The following is a 24,267-nucleotide window of genomic DNA, read 5'->3' as shown; positions in this document are numbered from 1 at the left end:
TTTTGTGTTTCCATACAAATTGTGAAATTTTTTATTCTAGTCTGTGAAAAATGCCAATGGTAGTTTGATAGGGATTGCATTGAATCTGTAGATTGCTTTGGGTAGTATAGTCATTTTCACAATGTTGATTCTTCCAATCCAAGAACATAGTATATCCCTCCATCTGTTTGTATCATCTTTAATTTCTTTCATCAGTGTCTTATAGTTTTCTGCATACAGGTCTTTTGTCTTCTTAGCTCAGTTTATTCCTAGGTGTTTTATCCTTTTTGTTGCAGTAGTAAATGGGAGTGTTTCCTTAATTTCTCTTTCAGATTTTTCATCATTAGTGTATAGGAATGCAAGAGATTCTATGCATTAATTTTGTTTCCTGCTACTCTACCAAATTCATTGATTAGCTCTAGTAGTTTTCTAGTAGCATCTTTAGGATTCTGTATGTGTAGTATCATGTCATCTGCAAACAGTAAGAGTTTTACTTCTTCTTTTCTGATTTGGATTCCTTTAATTTCTTTTTCTTCTCTGATTACTGTGGTTAAACTTCCAAAACTATGTTGAATAATAGTGGTGAGAGTAGGCAACCTTGTCTTGTTCCTGATCTTAGAGAAAATGGGTTCAGTTTTTCACCATTGAGAATGATGTTGGCTGTGGGTTTGTCATATATGGACTTTATTATGTTGAGGTAGCTTCCCTCTATGCCTACTTTCTGGAGAGGGTTTATCATAAATAAGTGTTGAATTTTGTGAAAAGCTTTTTCTGCATCTATTGAGATGATCATATGGTTTTTATCCTTTAGTTTGTTAGTATGGTTTATCACATTGATTGATTTGCGTATATTGAAGAATCCTTGCATTCCTCGGATAAACCCCACTTGATCATGCTGTATAATCCTTTTAATGTGCTATTAGATTCTGTTTGCTAATATTGTGTTGAGGATTTTTGCATCTATGTTCATCAGAGATATTGGCCTGTAGTTTTCTTTTTTTGTGACATCTTTGTCTGGTTTTGGTATCAGGGGGATGGTGGCCTCGTAGAATGAGTTTCAGAGTGTTCTTCCCTCTGCTATATTTTGGAAGAGTTTGAGAAGGATAGGTGTTAGCTCTTCTCCAAATGTTTGATAGAATTTGCCTGTGAAGCCATCTGGTCCTGGGCTTTTGTTTCTTGGAAGATTTTTTAATCACAGTCTCAATTTCAGTGCTTGTGATTGGTTTGTTTATATTTTCTATTTCTTCCTGGTTCAGTCTAAGAAGGTTGTGCTTTTCTAAGAATTTGTCTATTTCTTCCAGGTTGTCCATTTTATTGGCACAGAGTTGCTTGTAGTAATCTGTCATGATCCTTTGTATTTCTGCAGTGTCAGTTGTTACTTCTCCTTTTTCATTTCTAATTCTATTGATTTGAGTCTTCTCCCTTTTTTTCTTGATGAGTCTAGCTAATGGTTTATCACTTCTGTTTATCCTCTCAAGTTGCTGGCTTTTAGTTTTATTGATCTTTGCTATCATTTCCTTTATTTCTTTTTCATTTATTTGAATCTGATCTTTATGTTTCTTTCCTTCTGCTAACTTTGGGGGTTTTTTGGTTGTTGTTGTTGTTCTTCGTTCTCTAATTGCTTTAGGTGTAAGGTTAGGTTGTTTATTTGAGATGTTTCTTTTTGTTTTGTTTTGTTTTTGCGGTACACGACCCTCTCACTGTTGTGACCTCTCCCGTTGTGGAGCACAGGCTCCAGATGCGCAGGCTCAGCGGCCATGACTCACTCGCCCAACTGCTCCACGGCTTGTGGGATCTTCCCAGACTGGGGCATGAACCCATGTCCCCTGCATTGGCAGGCAGACTCTCAACCACTGCACCACCAGGGAAGCCCTGAGATGTTTCTTGTTTCTTGAGGTAGGATTGTATTGCTATAAAGTTCCCTCTTAGAACTGCTTTAGCTGCATCCCATAGGTTTTGGGTCATTGTGTTTTCATTGTCATTTGTTTCGAGGGATTTTTTGATTTCCTCTTTGATTTCTTCAGTGATCTCTTGGTTGGTTAGTAGCATATTGTTTAGCCTCCATGTGTTCGTATTTTTTACAGATTTTTTCCTGTAATTGATATCTAATCTCATAGCGTTGTGGTTAGAAAAGATACTTGATACAATTTCATTTTTCTTAAATTTACCAAGGCTTGATTTGTGACCCAAGATATGGTCTGTCCTAGAGAATGTTCCATGAGCACTTGAGAAGAAAGTGTATTCTGTTGTTTTTGGATGGAATGTCCTATAAATATCAATTAAGTCCATCCTGTTTAATGTATCAGTTAAAGCTTGTATTTCTTTATTTATTTTCATTTTTGATGATCTGTCCATTGGTGAAAGTGGGGTGTTAAAGTCCCCTACTATGATTGTGTTACTGTCGATTTCCCCTTTTATGGCTGTTAGCATTTGCTTTATTTATTGAGGTGTGCCTATGTTGGGTGCATAAATATTTACAAGTGTTATATCCTCTTCTTGGATCGATCCCTTGATCATTATGTAGTGTCCTTCTTTGTCTCTTGTAATAGCCTTTATTTTTAAAGTCTATTTTGTCTCATATGAGAATTGCTACTCCAGCCTTCTTTTGATTTCCATTTGCATGGAATATCGTTTTTCATCCCCTCACTTTCAGTCTTTATGTGGCCCTAGGTCTGAAGTGGGTCTCTTGTAGACAGCATATATACGGGTCTTGTTTTTGTATCCATTTCAGCCAGTCTATGTCTTTTGGTTGGAGCATTTAATCCATTTACATTTAAGGTAGTTATCGATATGTATGTTCCTTTTACCATTTTATTAATCGTTTTGGGTTTGTTATTGCAGGTCATTTCCTTCTCTTGTGTTTCCTGCCTAGAGAAGTTCCTTTAGCATTTTTTGTAAGTTGGTTTGGTGGTGCTGATTCATTTAACTTTTGCTTATCTGTAAAGGTTTTAATTTCTCTTCAAATTTGAATGAGATCCTTGCTGGGTAGAGTAATCTTGGTTGTAGGCTTTTCCCTTTCATCACTTTAAATATGTCCTGCCCTCTCTTCAGGTTTACAGAGTTTCTGCTGAAAAATCAGCTGTTAACCTTATGGGGATTCCCTTGTATGTTATTTGTTGTTTTTCCCTTGCTGCTTTTAATATTTTTTCTTTGTATTTAATTTTTGATAGTTTGATTAATATGTGTCTCAGCATGTTTCTCTTTGGGTTTTTCCTGTATGATACTCTCTGTGCTTCCTGGGCTTGATTGACTATTTCCTTTCCCATTTTAGGGAAGTTTTCAACTATAATTTCTTCAAATATTTTCTCAGACCCTTTCTTTTTCTCTTCTTCCTCTGGGACCCCTATAATTCAAATGTTGGTGTGTGTAATGTTTTCCCAGACGTCTCTGAGACTGTCCTCAATTATTTTCATTCTTTTTTCTTGATTCTGCTTCCTGGCAGTTATTTCCACCATTTTATCTTCCAGCTCACTTATCCATTCTTCTGCCTCAGTTATTCTGTTACTGATTCCTTCTGGAGTATTTTTAATTTCAGTTATTGTGTTGTTCATCACCATTTGTTTGCTCTTTAGTTCTTCTATATCTTTGTTAAATGTTTCTTGTATTTTCTCCATTCTATTTCTGAGATTTTGAATCATCTTTACTATTACTACTCTGAATTTTTTTTCAGGTAGGTTGTCTATTTCGTGTTCATTTATTTGGTCTTGTAGGTTTTTACCTTGCTCCTTCATCTGTAACATATTTTTTTGTCGTTTCTTTTTTTTTTTTTTTTTTGATGGGTGGTGCTGTATTCCTGCCTTACTGGTTGTTTGGCCTGAGACATCCAGTACTGGAGTTTTCAGGCAGTTGGATAGAGCTGGGTCTTGGTGCTGAGATGAGGACTTCTGGGAGGCTTCACTCCAATTGATATTCCCTGGGGTCTGAGGTTCTCTGTTAGTACAGCGGTTTGGACTCGGAGCTCCCACCACAGGAGCTCGGGCCCGACCTCCAGCCTGGGAACCAAGATCCTGCAAGCTTCATGGCGCAGTAAAAAAAAGGAAAGAAAAAAAAAAAGGAATAAAGAAAAAAAGGACTAGTACAATATCAAAGAATAAAAAACAAAATAGAATTAGAAAGATACAAATAATATTAGGAAAAATAAAACCATAATCGTAACAACTGCAACAAGTTAAAATAAAACCACAACAGAAGAAAAAAAAAAAAAGTTTGTGAGTGGGGGAAACAAGCCAAAAGGAGAGAACAGTAACAAAGTATAAAGAATAAAATAAAATTAGAAGAATAAAAGATTTATTAGGAAAAATAAAAATTATAAAAGAATCAACAATAGTGAATCAACAAGGTAAAACAGAACCCCAGTCTAAAAGAGGAAAAAGGAAAAAAGAAAAAAAAAAAAAGACTTGGCTATGGGGACGGAGTTTAGGTAGGGTTGGAAACTAGGCAGGCGAGGGGCTTAGGGTGGGGCAGGACCTAGGCGGGTCGGGGGTGATGTTTGAGCCTGCGGCGTGGTCTAGGCGGGGCGACGTTCAAGCCTGGGGTGGGGCCTCTGCTTAGCACATGGCCAGAAGGCGAGAGGCAGCAGGTGGAAAGGAGGGCCTCTGGAATGTGGAGTTCTGGAGTTGGGAGTTAGGGTCCTGAGTGAGGGTGTGTGGTGGGGCTTAGGCCCAGCTCATTGGAGGGGGTCTCCCTAGAGGTAGGGCCCTGGGTGGGGGTGTAGGGGCGGGGCTCGGGCTTTGTGCGGCAGGAGGGAGGCTCCAAGGGCAGAGGATTAGGCCCGGGAGCCCAACAGGCGCCCCAGTGCCTAAGTGGACAGGGAAGGAGCTGACCGCGTTCCCTTCTGTTTCTTTGCAGCCCTCCCCACTGTCTCCCCCAGGGTCTCCGCCATCCCCTTTGGACCCCTAACCGTGGGTGGGTCCTGCTGGGTGTAGGAACTCCTCCCCTCCCCCAGCCATCCCTCAGGGGTGTGGGTCCTGAGGTCCGGCCTTTACTTTTGCTCCCCCTTCCCTCCCTCCCACTCCCTCAGGACCCGCATGGCTGGAGGGGACCTAGGTGGGCAGAGGATCAGGCCTGGGATCTCAGCAGGTTCCTGGGGGCCCAAGTGGGCAGGGGAAACCTGGCCACGCTCCCTTTTGATCCTCTTCCCTCCCGGTGGTTCCCCAATTTCCCCCTTCGGGCGTGAGATCCCTTCCCCTCCCCCAGCCACCCCTCAGGGCCGCCAGTCCCATCCCGCCTCCACTTCTCCTCCCCCTTCACTCCCCCCATATCCCACATCCTACCCGGTCGCTGGGGGTCCCCCACCGGTGTCTGGTAGGTGCCCTAGTTGTGAGAAGACACGAATTCTGTGTCCTCCTAGTCCGCCATCTTGACTCCCAAGGCACCAGCCTGTATCTTTAATATGGCTCCAGTGGCCCCACACTTACCAGTGTGAGTTTAGCCCTCACAACCTCAGTAGTTCTTGTAAAAGGAAATGAGTCAGTTGTAATTATTTCAAATTGGCTATTAGTTTAGGAGCCAAGGCTGAGGAATGAAAACTGACCTTCTAAAACAGGGAGAAATGTCAGCGTGTTTAGACGTTGCCAAAGAAACCTCTATTTTATTTTTGGCCACAGCCAAGTAGGAAAGCTCTGTCATCCTGCAAACATGTTTGTCTACTGGTCTGCTCCAGGGTCTCTTGCTTTCCCCTGTAACAGTGACAATGCACCTGCTGGCCTGAAAACTTCATGAGCCAAGGAGATCCCTGTACATGCTGTTGATTGTATTTGCAGTATGTGTTTACCCCTGTCCTAATGTGACTTTGAATCGGAGACTCATGGGCCTTTGCTGCCTTGCACAGCTAGGGAAGAGGAAGAGGCAAGAGGAACTAGAAGCAAAATCAGAGAGAAAGCAGATGTGCAGCTTTATGGTAAGAAGTGGCCTAGCCTCCCCCCTAAGGCCATGTGGATGTTGCACCTGTATCTGCCACCTCTTCCATTTCAGGTACTAGCTCCAAAGAAAGCCAGCAAAGACTATTGGACAAAGAGGGGACCAACCATGAGCCTCACAGCTGTATCAGGGCCACAGCTCTCCTGAGGGTGGAGGAGGGAGACCTCTTAGTGGCTGGCAGGTCCTGGTGCTCCTTAGAGATAAAGCAAAGTTGCTGTCCCGATGGGGCCTTCAAAGAAAATTAATTATGTGATGATTGGCACAGCTCAAGATCTGAGCTCTCCTTACTATGTCAGCCGGAGCCAGAGGTTTAATGTGATTTAATGTGATTCTACTCTGGTTGGGACAATTGAAGCAAAGTTTGAACAGGCTTAGCCTCCCAGGAGCCTGGTCCTCTGGCCAGTGCTTGCTTGTGCTTTCACAAACACTGGTTTTCCAGTTTGATTAGTGAAATCACTAATCACTGTAAATCACTTGTAAATCACCTCTCCAGATGTATCTTCACTTCATTTGTTTCCTTCAAGGAATCCTTTAGCAATGTCCGTTACCTCTCTGGGTGCCTTTCCTGATCTGATTGGGAGAAGGATGGCAGACTCATTTTCCACGGGAGTGGAGGGAGCTGTCAGTTTGGGAGAGAGCCCTCGGCTTCTCCTGAAGGGGTTCACACCTGCTGTGTCCTCAGCGTCCTAGCTTGATGGAAATATCCATCTTAGCCACAAAGATTTTATTTTATTTTTTTTAAACATCTTTATTGGAGTATAATTGCCTTACAATGGTTAGTTTCTGCTTTATAGCAAAGTGAAACAGCTATACGTATACATATATCCCCATATCTCTTCCCTCTTGCGTCTCCCTCCCTCCCACCCTCCCTATCCCACCCCTCTAGGTGGTCACAAAGCACTGAGCTGATCTCCCTGTGCTATGTGGCTGCTTCCCACTAGCTATCTGTTTTACATTTGGTAGTGTATATATGTCCATGCCACTCTCTCACTTTGTCACAGCTTCCCCTTCCCCCTCCCCGTGTCCTCAAGTCCATTCTCTAGTAGGTCTGCGTCTTTATTCCCATCCTGCCCCTAGGTTCTTCATGACCTTTTTTTTTTTTAGATTGCATATATATGTGTTAGCATACGGTATTTGTTTTTCTATTTCTGACTTACTTCACTCTGTATGACAGACTCTAGGTCCATCCACCTCACTACAAATAACTCAATTTCATTTCTTTTTATGGCTGAGTAATATTCCATTGTATATATGTGCCACATCTACTTTATCCATTCATCTGTTGATAGGCATTTAGGTTGCTTCCATGTCTTGGCTATTGTAAATAGTGCTGCAGTGAACATTGTGGTACGACTCTTTTTGAATTATGGTTTTCTCAGGGTATATGCCCAGTAGCGGGATTGCTGGGTCATGTGGTAGTTCTATTTTTAGTTTATTAAGGAACCTCCATACTGTTCTCCATAGTGGCTGTATCAATTTACATTCCAACCAACAGTGCAAGAGGGTTCCGTTTTCTCCACACCCTCTCCAGCATTTATTGTTTGTAGATTTTTTGATGATGGCCATTCTGATCGGTGTGAGGTGATACCTTATTGTAGTTTTTACTTGCATTTCTCTAATGATTAGTGATGTTGAGCATCCTTTCATGTGTTTGTTGGCAATCTGTATATCTTCTTTGGAGAAATGTCTCTGTAGGTCTTCTGCCCATTTTTGGATTGGGTTGTTTGTTTTCTTGATATTGAGCTGCATGAGCTGCTTGTAAATTTTGGAGATTAATCCTTTGTCAGTTGCTTCGTTTGCCAATATATTCTCCCATTCTGAGGGTTGTCTTTTCATCTTGTTTATTGTTTCCTTTGCTGTGCAAAAGCTTTTAAGTTTCATTAGGTCCCATTTATTTATTTTTGTTTTTATTTCCATTTCTCTAGGAGGTGGGTCAAAAAAGATCTTGCTGTGATTTATGTCATAGAGTGTTCTTCCTATGTTTTCCTCTAAGAGTTTGATAGTGTCTGGCCTTACATTCAGGTCTTTAATCCATTTTGAGTTTATTTTTGTGTGTGGTGTTAGGGAGTGTTCTAATTTCATTCTTTTACACGTGGCTGTCCAGTTTTCCCAGCACCACTTATTGAAGAGGCTGTCTTTTCTCCATTGTATATTCTTGCCTCCTTTATCAAAAATAAGGTGACCACATGTGCATGGGTTTATCTCTGGGCTTTCTATCCTGTTCCATTTATCTATCTTTCTGTTTTTGTGCCAGTACCATACTGTCTTGATTACTCTAGCTTTGTAGTATACTCTGAAATCAGGGAGCCTGATTCCTCCAGCTCCGTTTTTCTTTCTCAAGATTGCTTTGGCCATTTGGGGTCTTTTATGTTTCCATACAAATTGTGAAATATTTTGTTCAAGTTCTGTGAAAAATGCCTTTGGTAGTTTGATAGGGATTGCATTGAATCTGTAGATTGCTTTGGGTAGTTGAGTCATTTTCACAGTGTTGATTCTTCCAATCCAAGAGCATGGGATATCTCTCCAACTGTTTGTATCTTCTTTAATTTCTTTCATCAGTGTCTTATAGTTTTCTGCATACAGATCTTTTGTCTCCTTAGGTAGGTTTATTCCTAGGTATTTTATTCTTTTTGTTGCAATGGTAAATGGGAGTGTTTCCTTAATTTTTCTTTCAGGTTTTTCATCATTAATATATAGGAATGCAAGAGATTTCTGTGCATTAATTTTGTATCCTGCTACTTTACCAAATTCATTGATTTGCTCTAGTAGTTTTCTGGTGGCATCTTTAGGATTCTCTATGTATAGGATCATGTCTTTGTGTCCTGTTGCTTGTGGAGCCTCACAGCAGGTCAGGCACTGCACTGTTACATTTTCTACAGGACTCTGAAAATAGAACCTTTAACTAAAGCCTCATGTTTCCTCCAGGGAGCCTGCATCTGGGCCTTTTCTATATCTCTTTCTCCAACCCTCTGAAGAGACAAGCGCCTGCATGTTTTCATGATTACATATTCAAATGGAAACACACTTTCATAAGAGGGATTAAAAGGCAGCAGTTAGAATTATCTGCCTGGATTTCTGTTTATTTGCCTTTGCCAGGGGAGTGGAGAGGCAGGGCAGTTGGTCTTGAGGGGGGAATGTAAGCCTTCCTCAGTGGGCTGGTGTTCTCTGGGACAGTGCAGGAGACTGGCCCTGCTCATAAAAGGCCAGAGTGGATGAACCTGTGACCACAGCTGGAGGATTTGCTCATTTCCTCAGAAGCCTGAGAACAAAGAGAGTCTTAACAATTTGGGGAAGTATCTGTACAGGAAATTTTTTAACTCCATCAGGACAGTATTTAAAATCTCTGCCTCTACTTTTAATTAGAGACATCTATCTTTGCATACACCAGGCAGCTAATTTCTCTGGATGTTTGTCAGTAGTGGATACTTAGGCAGAGTTTGGAGTTGTTTAGTCTGTACTCCAGGAAAGTAAATTTCATACAATGAGACCTTTGTTAAATTTAACTTTGTTAAAATGATTAGGAGGAAATGCATCAACGTCTATGGAGGACAAAGAGAATATAAATCCTGTGTAATGAAGAAACAACAGTCAAGGAAAGAAGTAGATGCTATCTAAATTTTCCTACACTATTTATAAGTAATTTGGGAATAATTTAGAATTCCTAAAACTTTTGGCTAACACTATCGTCAAGATTTTTTTGTTTTAACATACTCTTACTCATAGTACTTTGAGTGAAGAATAATGTGCATTGGAGTGGATTCCCAGTTTCAGGAATTGCTCTACACATGCTTCATACTGTGAGATGAGTGGTTTGACAATTCTAGTGCCCTTCCTGGCTATGATGCTGGCCATCATGCTGGACATTAGTGGCTTGTGGCAGTGTGTGAGAGTGGATGTGATTTTTGCTGACATGCTACACTTCTCGGCACAGTTGCAAACTGGATGGAGCCCGTGTCTCTCTCCCACATTGCTTCCTGGCCCACTTTCTCACCTCCTTGTACACCCCCATCTCTGTCCCAACGTACTTACCTGGTATCCCCCAATACCGTCAGCTACACACATCACCTCTCTTCCCTCCAGATAATGGAATGTCTGGGTGGGCCTGTGGGTCTCTCTCCCTCCTAGACCTTGTTTTGAAGAAAGGAGCTGATTCTAATCTGATTTCCAGAAAAGACTTGAAAGTAGATCAAGTGGCCATCGGCATCACCTCTTGATCTTCTGTTTTTTGAATAATGTTTTAAAGAAGGATAGTTTTCGTTCAAATATCCATTTTATGAAATAAGATTTTCAGATATTAGTCATAGACCTCTATCCTTCATTTTTCTATACCTTGTGACTTAAGTGCATACCTTCACGTTACTTGGTGTTTTATAGAAATTTATTCCCTACGTAGCATGGAGTTTCACCATGCTTTGCTTAACAATGTTTTTTCTCTTGAACATTCCTAAATATTCTCTCTCTTAAAGATTTCATTTTTTACTTTTGGAGCAGCAGTGACCACCAAAAGCTCAAGTAGGAAAAACAAAAACCATTATAGATTGGGTTTAACAAAATCCTATTTACTGAAATTGACATAAATGGAGGACATGACCACTTTTCACATCTCTTCATTTGCTCTTATCAAGGCTCTCAGGGAACCACTGCTGCTGATAATGCCAATAGCTTTCCCTCCCCGGAGGAACTGCTGAATTGCCAATAAAGTATAAGCCTTTTAAGAGTCTCAGACACCTCTATCTTCCCATGACTCTTTCTTTCCTGTTTGCCTGCCCTCCCTCCCTTCCTATTTTAATTTTATTCAGTGTGGTTTTAAAAAACCAAGAATAGGTGTTGAATTTTGTTAAAGACCTGTTTAGCATTTACAGAGATAATCATATGATTTTTCTTCAGGTCTATTAATATAGTGAATTATATTAATGAATTTCCTTTATATTGCACAATCTTAGGCTATGATATATCATATTTTCTTAATAGGATATTGGATTCTCTTTGCTAATACTTTAGGATTTTTGCAGCATATTCATTGAAAAATATTGGCCTGTAGTTGTGTGTGTGTATCTTTATTAGGTTTAGATATCAATATTGTACTTGCATTATTAAAAGGACTTGGATTTTTTTTTTTTTTTTTTTGGCCATGAGGCTTATGGGATCTTAGTTCCCCAACCAGGGATTGAACCCAGGCCCCTCAGCAGTGAAAGCACCGAGCCCTAATCATTGGACTGCCAGGGAAGTCCCCCCCTTTTTTTTTTTTTAATGCTCTGGAGAACAAGCTACATAACATTGGAAATATCTAATCTATTAAGATATCTGGTAGAATTCCCCTATGAAACCACCTGGGCCAGTGTTTTCGTTTTTCTCTTTATTTCTTCCAAGAAAATTGTTCTGTTTAAGTTTTGTCTCTCTAATGGAGTCAGTTTTGCTAACATGCATCTTGCTAGGAAGTCTTCTATTATATCTAGTTTTTAAAATTATTTTTCATTGAGTTGCACAAAGTGACCACTTATGATATTTTTTAAAAATTCCTTCCATATCAGCCATATTCCCCTCAGCTTTGTCATTTCTTATTTGTAATTTTTGTGTTGTCTTGGTTAGATTAACTAGTGATTGTCTTTTGTTGATTTTGTTCTCAAAAAAAGTAACATTTCTTTTGTTTATTAGTTCTGCTCTTTTTCTGTTTTCTACCTCATGACTTTGTCTTTATTTCTTTATGCTTGTTTGTGTTGTTGCTCTTTTTCTAGCTTTTTGAGTAGGAGTTCAACTCATTTATTTTTATTGATTTAAGGATAAAAAAACTGAATTTTTCTCTGACCACTGCTTTAATTGTATCCCCCAGCTCTGATATCTAGTGTTTTCATTATTTATATTTAGAAGTTATAAAGTTGATTTGTAGCTCTTATTTCACTCAATAGTTGTTTAATAGAGAGTTTTTAATGGAATTTTGGGGGTTTTATTTTATTACTAATTTCTAGTTTTATGACATTGTGATCAGAGAATGCTGTTTATATTATTCCAATTTATAGAGACTTTCTTCATAATGTAATTGTTGGTCAGTTTTTGTGAATGTTCCATGTGCACTTGAGAAAAAAGTATAACCTCTATTATTGTGTTCTGTAGATCCTCTATATATTTACTTTTTTCCCATTTGCACTTTCTTCAACTGAAAATGGTATATTAACATCTCTTATTATTGGTGCTTGTTTTTCCTTGCAGTTTCTATACTTTCTGCTAAATCAGGGGTTGACAAACTACAACCAGCAGACTAGTTGCCTACTTTTGTAAATAAAGCTTTATTGGAGTACAGCAATGCTCATTCATTCATGTATTGTGTATGACTGCTTTACTGCTACAATGACAGAGTTAAGTAGTTGCAACAGAGAGTGTATGGTCTGCAAGCCTAAAATAGTCACTATCTGGTTCTTAAAGAAAAGTTTGCCAACCCCTGTGCTATATGAAGGTACATGGATATTCACATTTATTATATCTTTGATGTGAATTATATCCTTTAGCATTATTAGTAGAATTACAATTTTGCTTTGTCATGTTTAATATTTTTTGGCCTGAATTCTACCTTATTTGATGTCAAGTTTACAATCCCTGCTTTCCTTCTTTCTTTTCCAATTGACTGGAATATCGGTTCATTTTTAGGTGTTCTGAATAACTTTGTTTTAGATGTATATCTTATACTCAGCATGCGTTTGCTTTGTGATAAAATTTGAAAATACTTTTGTTTTAATAAGTGAGTTAAGCTCCTTTTGAAGTGGATCAGTTTATTAAACTGTCAAGGTAGAACAGAAACAAGTTTTGTGAACATTGTTTGAAGACTTTTGAAGGTACTCTATGGTGTATAAGTGATGGTAGAGTTAATCCAAAATAGATAGGTGAAGATACCTTGGATTTTGAATTTTATACTGGGAACTGTTATTGTGACCTTCCCCTCTAGTGCATACGATTAAAGCAGCACTGGCTAAAATTTTTGTTGGACTTGAAATGAAAATGCAACTCTGAATAATTGCTTAAATTGAGGGTTGTTGTTATGTAAGTTAAAAGATAGAGTTTACATCTTGGATAACTAAAAATTCAAACAAACAAGAAACTTTCCAAGAATATTAGTTACCTAACTCTACTTTAATTCATTTTAAGTATATACTATTTTAGTACAACCACTTATTGATTCTATTGGCCAAGTCCTGCTTAAGGATCTAATGACACAGAGATGGTTTAAAGCAACATCTCTCACTTCAGAAATTCATTGTCTAGTTTGGACCATGAGGGAGTCATTTTCATACACACAATGTCTAGAACTGGCCATTCTCCTTTCAGTTAATCTGGGGTCTTTTGGTTTTCCCCCTCTTTCTTTGGATGACATAATAACTGAAATGTGTTGTGCTTTCTTTCATGCAGGGCAGCCACTGATCACAATGTGGATAATACAACAGAAATACTCAGGGAGTGGTTGAAAAATGTCCAGAGAGCCTATCACTATGTGGAGTGGAGGCCTATGGATGAACCTGAGTGAGTAGCAAGAGAACATTTTGTGAACTCATTATTCACCCTTCCCCGCTTAACCAGTCTTCCAGCCGTGTTAGGCTTCCAATCTTGGGGGCACATGTGACTTTCCCTTGTCTTTCATCTCTGTGTCTAGTAAGTTACAAAGACCTGCCATTTCTTCCTTTGACAAATCTTCATGTCTCTCTTCCTCTTTACTCCTGCAGCTACTGGCCAAGTTCAGGTTCTCATTAGTTCTCAAGTAAATTACCACAGCAGCATATATTTTTAAATATTGATATTTTTTATTCATACTTTGAGGATAACCCTTTTATCCTTGAGGGAGCATAGTGAAAACTTTGTATACTTCTGACATACACCTTGCTTTTTCACTCATCATATCTTGGTAATCATTCCAAAGCAGTAGTTAAGGAGTGTCTTCCATTATTTTTATGACTGCAGAGTATCATTGTGTGGATGTATCATAATTGTTTAATCAACCTCCTACTGATGGACATTTATGTTATTTCCAGTCTGTACCATAACAATTTCTTAGTAGCCTCCATCTTCAAATCATTCTCTATACCACACTGTCAAATCAGTCTACCTAAAATACTAGCGATGTGCTGTCATTTCTCTATTTAAAAAGACTTCAGTGACTCTCTAGTACCTACAGAATGAAGTTCAAATACCTGATTTATATTTTTAAAAGATTTCATAAATTTAGCATCCCTACATATACACCAATATTTCCTAAAAGAAAACTGCTTCATCTGGATGTTGCTACCAGTTAACTGCTACCAAAAGCTGTTGCTAATCATTCCAGTTACAAAGATGTACCTTCTCTCAACACTTGTATTGCTTATGTCCTATATCTTCTTCTTTGACACAACAATAAACTTAACTAACATTAACTATCTGATTCATGCATTTTTTTTCTAAGTATTTTTTTAATTTCTTTGGCAGGGGCTAAAATATACAAATACTTTATATTTCACTCAGTGCTATGTTCTTGGTGGGCACTAAATTTATACTTGTTGGATGAACAAATAAGTAAATGAGAACATGAATAAATATATTTAAACTTACTACTCGAAATGTTTCCAAGGCTACTACAATTCTAGCTTAAGAAATTGTAGAAATAGGATGAATTAAGCTGCTGAAATTTTGCCCAGCATAAGTCATTTATTGGAAGCCAAATATGTATTATCATAATAAGAAGTGCTATTCCAGAACAAATTTTTGTTCTTCTAGTCTCTCTTTATATAATATTTTTATTATGTGTATGTATGTACGTATCTACATATATATCTCAAATCTCAGTATATGGTCCATATATGGAGCAAAATTTAACAACCAAGTTTGAACACTGTAAAAAATTTTGAACAATCTTTTGGAGTTCCTTGTTATGGAATTTGGCCTAATTAGAGTATCCCAGAAAGACTCTATGTACCTCTCTTGCATCCTAGTAATTTTCTCCATTGCCAGATTTTGACTAAATATATTGTATGCCAAGGTCATTGTGAGAAATACCAGAGATGGCGTTTTTGGGGGCAACATATTCAGAAAAACAGAAATTCCACTGATTTTTGTAGAAACAGTAATTGAGGAAGACATTCCAGAGACTTCCTGTGCAAAAATAGTTTTATTAATTTTATTTGTATGGTTACGGTCTCATTGTTTTTTGCGGTTTCTCATTCACTGAGGGAAATGTACTGCCAGTGCAGCATTAAGAACTTGAAGTGGTGGCCAGTTTGGGGTGGGGCTACTGCGACTTTATCAATGACCATACCAGTTGGGAGCTTTCAGAAAGGTTCTTGAGGGTGTGCTAACCCACCTGCCTCCATGGCCGTGGACGAATCCTGGCCTGGCTGCTTTGTGGATGTTGATAGAGAGCCCAGCATTATGCATCCGCTCCATGATCTCACTCCATCTGGGGCAGATCAACGTGTTAGACTCTGTGGAATCGTTTACTCAGACTTGACCATGTAAGGTAAACCTTTGTTTTTCCTGGGAAACTCATATTTTGATGCTGTAACATTTCCAAATTTATTTGATGTCTAAATGTATAAGACTGTGTCTAGGAACATGAGCATTGGGATTATGCCTGGATTCAAATTCTGACAGTACCCCTTATTAACTGCATAATGTTAAGCAAATGATTTAACCACTCTAACCAATTTCCTCAGCTCTGAAATGGGGAGAGTGGTAGCACTTACATCACAAGGACTCAGTGAGTTCTAATGAGAACCCACTGAAATATTTCATGTAAAGAGTCATGTGTATGGGAAGCAGCAAATTACTTAATCTCTCCTTGCTCCAGTTTCTTATTGGTAATAATGGAATAATGATAGCCATAACAGTATCGACTTCCTAGGGTTACTACTGGAAGATTAAATGAATTAGTACATAGTGCCTGGAATATATAGGCACTCAATAATTATTAGCTATTATTATTATTAATATTATTGCTATCATTACTATAGGTCTTATCCTGATGAAATTGGACCAAAGCACTGGCCTGGCTCCCGTTTTGCCCATGTGATGAAACTACGACAGGCAGCCCTTCGAACTGCGAGGGAAAAATGGTCAGACTACATTCTGGTAAAAAACAGACGTTTAATTTCTTGACAACTGTTATCTAGAATGTTTCCAAATCAGTTGTTGATAATGTAGGACTGTGGGAACAATCAAAACAAACCTTTTTTAGATATCTCCTCCTCAACGTTTTAATAAAGGCACAAGAAAAAATCTGGAGAACTTAATATCGGGATACCTGGATTTCATCTCAGACTCATTCCTGGTATTTTTAGTGAATAAGCAAATAAGCTCCTGAATTATTCAATCTCTTTATTGTAGTAGACATAAGAAACTCTAATACTTTTTAGTTTATAGAGAATGCTATGGGTACAGCAATATAAAAGGTCTTGGCTTTTTAGAAGAGTTTTGGGGATATGAGAAATTGATTACATAAAAAGAGATTCAAATTAACAGTTCTGAAATGCTATTATTCACTTTTGCTCCCGAGTGTCTGGAGAATGGTATCTCTTGCTTGGCTTCCTGGTTGCTCCGAATTATGCTGGACTCTCGTGGAGAATTTCTCTCCGTGAAGAGGTTCCATTACTTCCCTCAGAACTTCGAGAGTGGTCCAGAAAAATGCTGGACTTGACAATTAAGAATCAATGTTATCCTTATCCTCCAGGAACCTGTCTCAGTTGGAAAGGACAGCTCCCTAATCAGCAAGAAGCTACAGTCCCTATTCCCTTTGGAAAATTGACACAGGCTTTTCTCCCCCAAAATTTATGGGAACAAAGTTCTTCCTCTGTGGCCCCCAAAATCCATTTAATTCTTTTGGCAAACATTTTCCAGTACAACACTACAAATAACGCCAGTAAAGCAAAGCCAGTGTTGTTTCATTAAACTTACGGACGTCTGTTCTCTGTCACTAGACTCTGATTCCTAAAGGGAATACTGTTGACCTGTGTCCATCCTCAGCCTCTCAACCACAACAAAAATCAGCCCAATAGTTTATCACACACATAATTTCAATACAAATAATTTCATAGAAGTTTCAAATTGTGCTGATATTTAACGTTGTATAGCTGTTTAAATGTCATTGAAGTGTACAAGTGCTGAACCACAAAATTTTTGGTAAAGAGATTGACTATCAAAGAATGAAAGCTTCTGATTATTTACTTTGTGTGTTGCCGGGGGGAGATATACATAACATAAAATCTACCATTTTAATTTTTTTAAGTGTACAGTTCAGTGTGATTATTTTATATGATAGAAACTGTTGCTATACTGTCCCTGTAAATGAATCAGTGTTAACATGGATTTCTGGTAAGCATGGGAAATAGCTTCATTGGTTAGCATGGGTTGCTATAATGTACTTTAAACAAAAATTCTAATTGTAACATTAAGATAGCATTTATGGATCGGTTTGGGGCCATTTTGGCTTTACTATAGACAACCTGAATAGGTGTGTTCGGTTGTACCTAGAGTGGGCACTCAGTGAGTGTGAATAAGTCCTTATTTAAGGGCTTGAGAGCCATTAGTAGCTTATACTTAAACCACTAACCAAGGTGTAGGTTAGGTCCTCATTGAGTATGTGCCCAATTCATTGCTCAGTGCCTTATGCAGAGCTAAACATGTGGAAGTTAGACTAAATGTATTTTGCCTGAATGAAAGCCATCCAGCTGCAAGGGGTTTCCATAAGGAAAACACGGATAACATGGATAGCTGGTTCCATCTGTCATGAGCAAGTTTCCATGATCCTTTGCCAAGTGTTGGGTTACTCTTGTACGTTACTGAAAAGCACCTTTTCATGCGACGTTATCCTTTTCTTTTCCTAGTTCATAGATGTTGACAACTTCCTGACTAATCCACAGACCCTCAATCTACTGATTGCAGAAAACAAAACCGTTGTGGCCCCCATGCTGGAGTCTCGGGGCCTGTACTCTAATTTCTGGTGCGGAATCACACCTCAGGCAAGTCTTTTGGGTAATGAATTAAGGTTATGAGTTTTAACAAGGAAACCACCTGTCAACAGCCCCATCAATCTTTTTCTGATTTTCTCCCTTGAAACATGCCTGTCATTGTGTTGTTGGAGCAAGCATTTTTAGGAAAGGTGGTAAATCCAGGTCCAATGCCACAACCCCATGAGCTCTTCTGTATTGATGACTTATGAAGAAATTATTCTAATGAACTTAGCATTAGAAGCTTTCAATTCACCACCATAGCTTGCTGAAATTTGTACTTTTTTTCTCCCTGATTCAGAGATTTTCAAAAAATTAAACATTTTTTTTGCTCATCAAAACTAACATAAGAACACTATAAAAAACTGGGAAGAGAAAACCGTTTTTTAAAGAACCATTTTAATCCCTACCACTCTAACATCATAGATGACAGCTTGCATGTTTTTAACTATATCATCAAGTGGCTATAATGCAATTTACTTAACCTTTCTCTTAGTTTAAAAACATTTAAGCTATTTGCAACTTTTTTTTTTTTCCGGTATACGGGCCTCTCACTGTTGTGGCCTCTCCCGTTGCGGAGCACAGGCTCCGGACGCGCAGGCTCAGCAGCCATGGCTCACGGGCCTAGCTGCTCCGCGGCATGTGGGATCTTCCCAGACCGGGCCACGAACCCGCGTCCCCCGCATCGGCAGGCGGACTCTCAACCACTGCGCCACCAGGGAAGCCCTATTTGCAACTTTTAACTATTATAATGACCATCATAATTAATATAAAATTTTCCATATTTAATATTATTTCCTTGGGACAGCTTCTGAGAGCTGGAATTAGTGAGTCAAAGAGTATTAAATATTTTAATGACCTTTGATATGTTGCCAAAATATTTCCAAAGAGATCTAATAATTAGAACTGCCATGGTAGATGTTTTTACAAAATTCGAGTTAAAAAAAATTTCAAATTTCCATCATCTCTCTTTTCCATTGTAAAATATTCGAAGTCTGGAGATCCGTTGCAGTGAATGTTTATGGCTGATTATAGTTTTTATTCTTTAGTTAATAAAATAGAGAGATAAACTGATCAATGTAGTACATATCAATGTAGGATAAAGATTCTTTAAGGGAAAAATTATATGTTAAGTGTGTTCTCATGCTCAAAGAGCTAAATTTTCAGTCCCTCTTTTATATTTGGTTTGGTTTTAGATGAAGAATGAGGCCAGTGGTGTGCTGATAAATATATAATGACTGGTTCTCTGTGGGGGAAAACCCTTGATTGGTAGCATTTACCAGTTTTCATGGTATAAGTAATTCTACCATGCAAATGTTGTTTAAGCTGAGGGAAAGGTTAAGTAAATCGCGGTACAGTCACTTGATGATATAATTATTACAAATATGCAAAGCTTGCTGTCTATGGTTTATTTACAATGGTGGGGATTAACGTGATTTTTGATTTTATGGATTTTAAGCTACCAACGTGTCAACTGACTTGCAAACTTCCTGGCTATAGCACGCTGCTGCATGCAGCGGTACTCTTTCGTTACAGTTATCTCCCGTAGCTCCAAGAGATTTTGAATGCATGTTATCCACATCTCTTTTAGGGACAGATTAAGTTCATATTTATAAAAGCCAATCAGTTCCTTGGGGAGAAGCTGTTATATTAAATTTAAGTTCATACACTCTCAGTTAATAATCTGCCGTGCTTCACATGGCAGAATCACCCTGGGGTGTTTTTAATGAGTTGTACATTGACACCAGCATCAAGAGTGGATTATCTTAGTAACCGCAGCCTCCCAGTTTCTGTTGTCTTATTTGCTTGAATATTAACAGCTCACTTACTCTGCACAGTGAAAGTAAAATCTAAGCAATTTAGAGGCAATTCTAATTTGTTTCTGTTTCTGGCTCTCTATCATCCCCAGTGAGGCTTCTGCTAGGGCAGGAACAGAAACAGGCGATGACTTCATAAGCTTGAGGCAGGCCTTGGTTTCCAGAGCCTTTAAACACATCCAAAACCAAATGACCTCAGTTTTATCTGGTCAATGAACCAGAATCATTACCAACAACATTCAGTTTATGTGGAAAAAATGACACATCTATTGCCTCTGCCTGTCTGCAGGAAGCATATTAAGTCTCTTTCTCTCTTTCTTTCCTTCTCTGCTTCCTTCCTCCCTGCCCCCAGGATATTCAGTGATTCATTATCATCATGAATTTTCCAAGCTTCTCATTCTGACAATATTGTCCTAAGTAGTCTAGAACCTTGTATTTGACATGTGTTCTTAGGCGGTCCTCTGAAGAACCAGTTTTCCCTTTGTCCCTTGGAAGAATATTGATAAGTTGAAGGATGTTAAGTGATCCTTAAGTTTAAGGCTTCTAATAAAATTGTAGGAATAATAATACTTCATATAATGCATTACAGTTTCCAAAATATCTTCACAGACCGTATCCCATGTGATCCCTTCTACAACCCTGCGAGATAGACAAACCAGCTTTTACCCCATTTTTTCAGGAGAAGAAACTTAGGCTCAAAGAGGTTAAGCATGGGCCCAAGATCAATCAGCTAGATGGTAAAGATGACTCTAAGACGCACAGCTTCTAAGTCTTAATTTGTGATCCTTCTTCCTTACCACGTGGTCAGTGTGAGCATTAGCTCAGCTAGAACACTAGTTGAGACCCTGAAAGAAATGTCAGAGACGAGGCTGCAGTGCCTAATGTGTGGGTACTGACACCACTGCAGAAAGTGTGACCGTAAGGGAATGTGACTGATTAATGAATATGAGAGAACTTTTGCAACTACTGAGTATTGTGCCCTTCAGAGTGCTGGCCCTGTGAAACTTTACACTCATTCCATGAGCCTGCTGTTGCCTAAAATGTTTTTGGAAATGCCTTTCCAAGCTTCACATGCTTTTAAGTATGTTTTGTCAAGACACATCTTCATCTTCTCTGGAATGGGTTTGAGCTTTGGCAATAGTCAAGTTATAATTGGTGCCACTGGAGTATAAAGCTCCAGTGGTTTCTGCACCCCATGAGGGCTAATAACACTGGGGTTGTCAATTTACTGCTAAGCCTCCAGCATCTAACACAGCCTGGATTACAGTAGGCACTCAGTAGATGTTTGTTGAATGAACAGTTGAGTTTGGAGGAAAAACAAGCTGGGTTGCTCCAAACCAGTGTGTTCAAAAACCACAAAGTAAGGGCACTGGTTGTCCTATGTGCTTGCCCAGAGGGAACTTTCAAAAGGGGAATCCCCCCAAAAGTGTGGAGCAGTGGCAGCTCCACCAGGATAGTGAATAAGTAATTGCATTGAAAAAAGACCCCATTTATATGTTTAAGTACTGCATGTTTAGTTAAAAATATCAGCCAATGTAATGTAGTCATTTTAATAATAGCCAATATTTATTGATGCTTTCTTGGTGCTAGGTACCGCTCTAAGCACTTTTCAGGTTTACCTTCCTTAATTGTTACAGACAACCCCATGGAGTAGATAGCGCCATCATTCCTATTTTACAGATGAGGAAATAGGCACAGCAAGGTTGAGGAACGTGACCAATACCTACAGACAGTAAGTAGCTGAGGTGTGATTTAACCTCAGACAGCCAGATCCCAGAACATGTGTTCTTAACTGCTCTGCTCTACCACCTCTGATAACTCATGTCATATTCAATCATTAGTCAACACAAAGTATACTTTTATGAAACTATTAAATCAAGAGATATGCTGAAGCCAAAATTATTTCTGGTAACAGGACACTTTTTGTATTGTTTTATATGTAAATAGCATTTCCTGAGCTCAGCTGGAAATCCTTAGGCCAAGATAAGAAGAGAGAAGGTGACTTTGCTTGGGAACTTGTACTTAACTGGTGATGACTTAGGAGTCAGCCTAACAGAAGATTGGGAAAGAGGAAGCCCTCAGATCAGTGAACATAACCCAGCCATTTGTTCCTTACAGGGCTTCTATAAACGGACCCCAGACTATCTTCAGATTAGAGAATGGAAGAGGTTGGGCTGCTTTCCGGTCCCCATGGTCCACTCCACATTCCTAATTGACCTCAGGAAGGAAGCCTCTGACAAGCTGGTGTTCTACCCTCCGCACCAGGACTACACCTGGACCTTTGATGACATCATCGTCTTTGCCTTCTCCAGCAGGCAAGCAGGTACTTGTTTGTATGTGGTTGTACTGCCACCATGGAAACACTGCAAATAACCAGCTCCTTTGTTTTGTGCATTTTATTAAAAAAACACTCTTAATAAGGAAATAGGCTTCCTATTCAAGTAGTGTTAGAGGCAATTAATTGTCTGCAGTAACCATACCAGCCCCCTCTGTGTTGCTGTCCCTGTGAGCACCAATGACCAAGAGCCAGGACTGGTCCCTACCCAAGAATCCACTCTCTTTTTAAAAAAATAAAAGGTGGTGGTGGTTGCCGTGGGCCTGTGATTCGTTCTTTACGGTGCTATTGCATTGCTTTGTTCAATATAGGAGTCCTTTACTTAATTAGAAAACTGTGGCAGAGGGCCAAAAGTACACTGGGGAAGACCCAGGCTTAAAAAATGGAAGTTTATTTCTTCTCAAAAAAAAATCAGAACTAGTACAGTGGCTCTGTTCCACAAAGTTTTCAGAGACCCAGGCTCCTTCTCTATTGCTTCTCCACCTTCCATGAGGTATTGTCCTTAATCCTATGATCCAACATGTCTCATCAGTATAGATGCATTTCAGCTGTTGAGTGAAAACCATAGAGGGGAGGGCACTCTCCGGCCCTTTAAGGGTACCATCCAGGAGTTGAACACATCACTGCCATGCATAGCCCATTAGCCAGACTTAGGACATAGGACAACACCTAGCTCAGAATGTTGGGAGGCTCAAAATGTTGTCTTTATTCTATGCAGTCTAGAGCCCCAATTCTCTCTCTGGGAGGAGAAAACAAATTTTGGGAGGTAACCAGCAGTCTCTGCCACAGTCCCCCTGGAAGGAAAGGCAAAACCAGACTTCACTCTTTCATGAACCATTGTAGACTTTTAGAGGACGACAAGTCAGTAGGAAAGTAGGTTATTACTCTTGTGTCACTTGCACATGCAGTCAGGGAGGATATAATTCACTAAAGTGGTTCAACATGAAGATACACAACATTCCTAAAGCAAGACTTTCTTCTCAGGATCATTCAGACCTTCCTGACAGAGGCCAGGTCCCATTATCAATGAGCCAGAAATGTGCCACTTAACCACTAGCAAAAGTGAGTTTAGAAACCGGGCAGATGGTGTATAAACTCATGTGGCTGTAGAGTCAGGGTGGATGAGATCATGCACAGACCCCAGGCAGGTGAGGCAGGTTGCTGGCAGCTGCGAATATTAATAAAATTCAAGCTACAACTCACACATCAGGCCATCCTAGAAGCCTTAGGTATCCCACTTATCAGTTGTAGATTTGGTAGGAATGAGAATATTTGGTGGAAATGTGGAAAGCTGATTATTTTTTCCCTTGTCAGCTAGAACCATTTAGACCCTTTGGCCAGGTGTAGACATGTTTTAGGTCTGTGTCAGGGCAAAAGCAAGGTTGTCATACTCATGTGGATTGGAAGTTTTCGTGAAGGTCCTTGTGTCAGCGTTAATGGTAACTGCTTCTTTCCACTTGGTCTGTGATTGGCTCTGATTTCTCCAGGATGGGAAGCAGACTCAGGGCCTTCCCAGTCCTTCAACTTGTGCCAGTCCTTTTGCTTAAGAGCTTGAAGTAAAGATGCTCCAAGAAATTGAGCTATTAACAATTACAATAATGATCTTTGCCTAACAAAGGCCTCCTTGATAGACATTGCACAAGGCATTATTGTGACCCAGTCACTAAATTATTATGATATAGTTTTTAAAACCAAGAATTGGATTTGGGGCTGGAAGAATGACATGAGCTAGATAGGAATTTTTCAGCTATGCCCCTTGCTTGGCCTGTTCACTTTGCCTTCATTCTTTATTGGTCAGATTCCCATAGGCCTACCCAGGACATTGAAAGCAGGTGCAAAGGCCCAGAGCTGTTTGATGATTCCGCTGGGAGGAGAGAGGCAGAAAAGCAAGGAGAGAGGGTCAGTCCTGTAGGCTTTCCTGCTGTGCCTAGCATTGTGTTAGGCTCTGTGACAGTGGGGGAGATAAGATCTTTACATGTGGAAACAAATAATAGTTATGAAGCAGTGAATGCTGAGGGGTCAGATCAGTGGTACAAACTGTGAATAGGGCAGGAGTCAAGATAGGAAAGAATGACTGTCATTTGGGGGAATGAAAGAGCTTTCCTGACAGTCATGTGGCTCTAAAATAGCACTCTTACTCAGCTTGAAGTATTTTTAGAAGAGACTTGAATGAGCCTGGAGTTCTATGCAGCCCATGTAGTGTTTCTAAGCTCTTTCCCTCTTAGGTTCAAAGCAAGGCACTTCCCTTCTCTCTTGA

At 39.4% G+C, this 24,267-nt stretch overlaps 1 protein-coding gene across 1 annotated transcript in view; it reads left to right on the top strand.

Annotated features, from left to right (window-relative positions):
• COLGALT2 (collagen beta(1-O)galactosyltransferase 2) overlaps positions 1–24,267 on the top strand; it is a 134,040-nt gene that overhangs the window by 53,649 nt on the left and 56,124 nt on the right. The window contains exons 2-5 of the mRNA XM_082655052.1: positions 13,297–13,407; positions 15,867–15,984; positions 17,736–17,870; positions 21,794–21,998. Of these exons, the coding sequence (XP_082511178.1) occupies positions 13,394–13,407; positions 15,867–15,984; positions 17,736–17,870; positions 21,794–21,998 (472 nt within the window). The 5' untranslated portion in view covers positions 13,297–13,393. The remainder of the gene's footprint in view (positions 1–13,296; positions 13,408–15,866; positions 15,985–17,735; positions 17,871–21,793; positions 21,999–24,267) is intronic.

This window comes from Grampus griseus (genome assembly GCF_964374135.1).
Source record: "Grampus griseus genome assembly, chromosome: 1".
Lineage (NCBI taxonomy): Eukaryota > Metazoa > Chordata > Mammalia > Artiodactyla > Delphinidae > Grampus > Grampus griseus.
The sequence above is the reverse complement of the archived record's forward strand: the minus strand, read 5'-3'. Positions and strand labels throughout refer to the sequence as shown.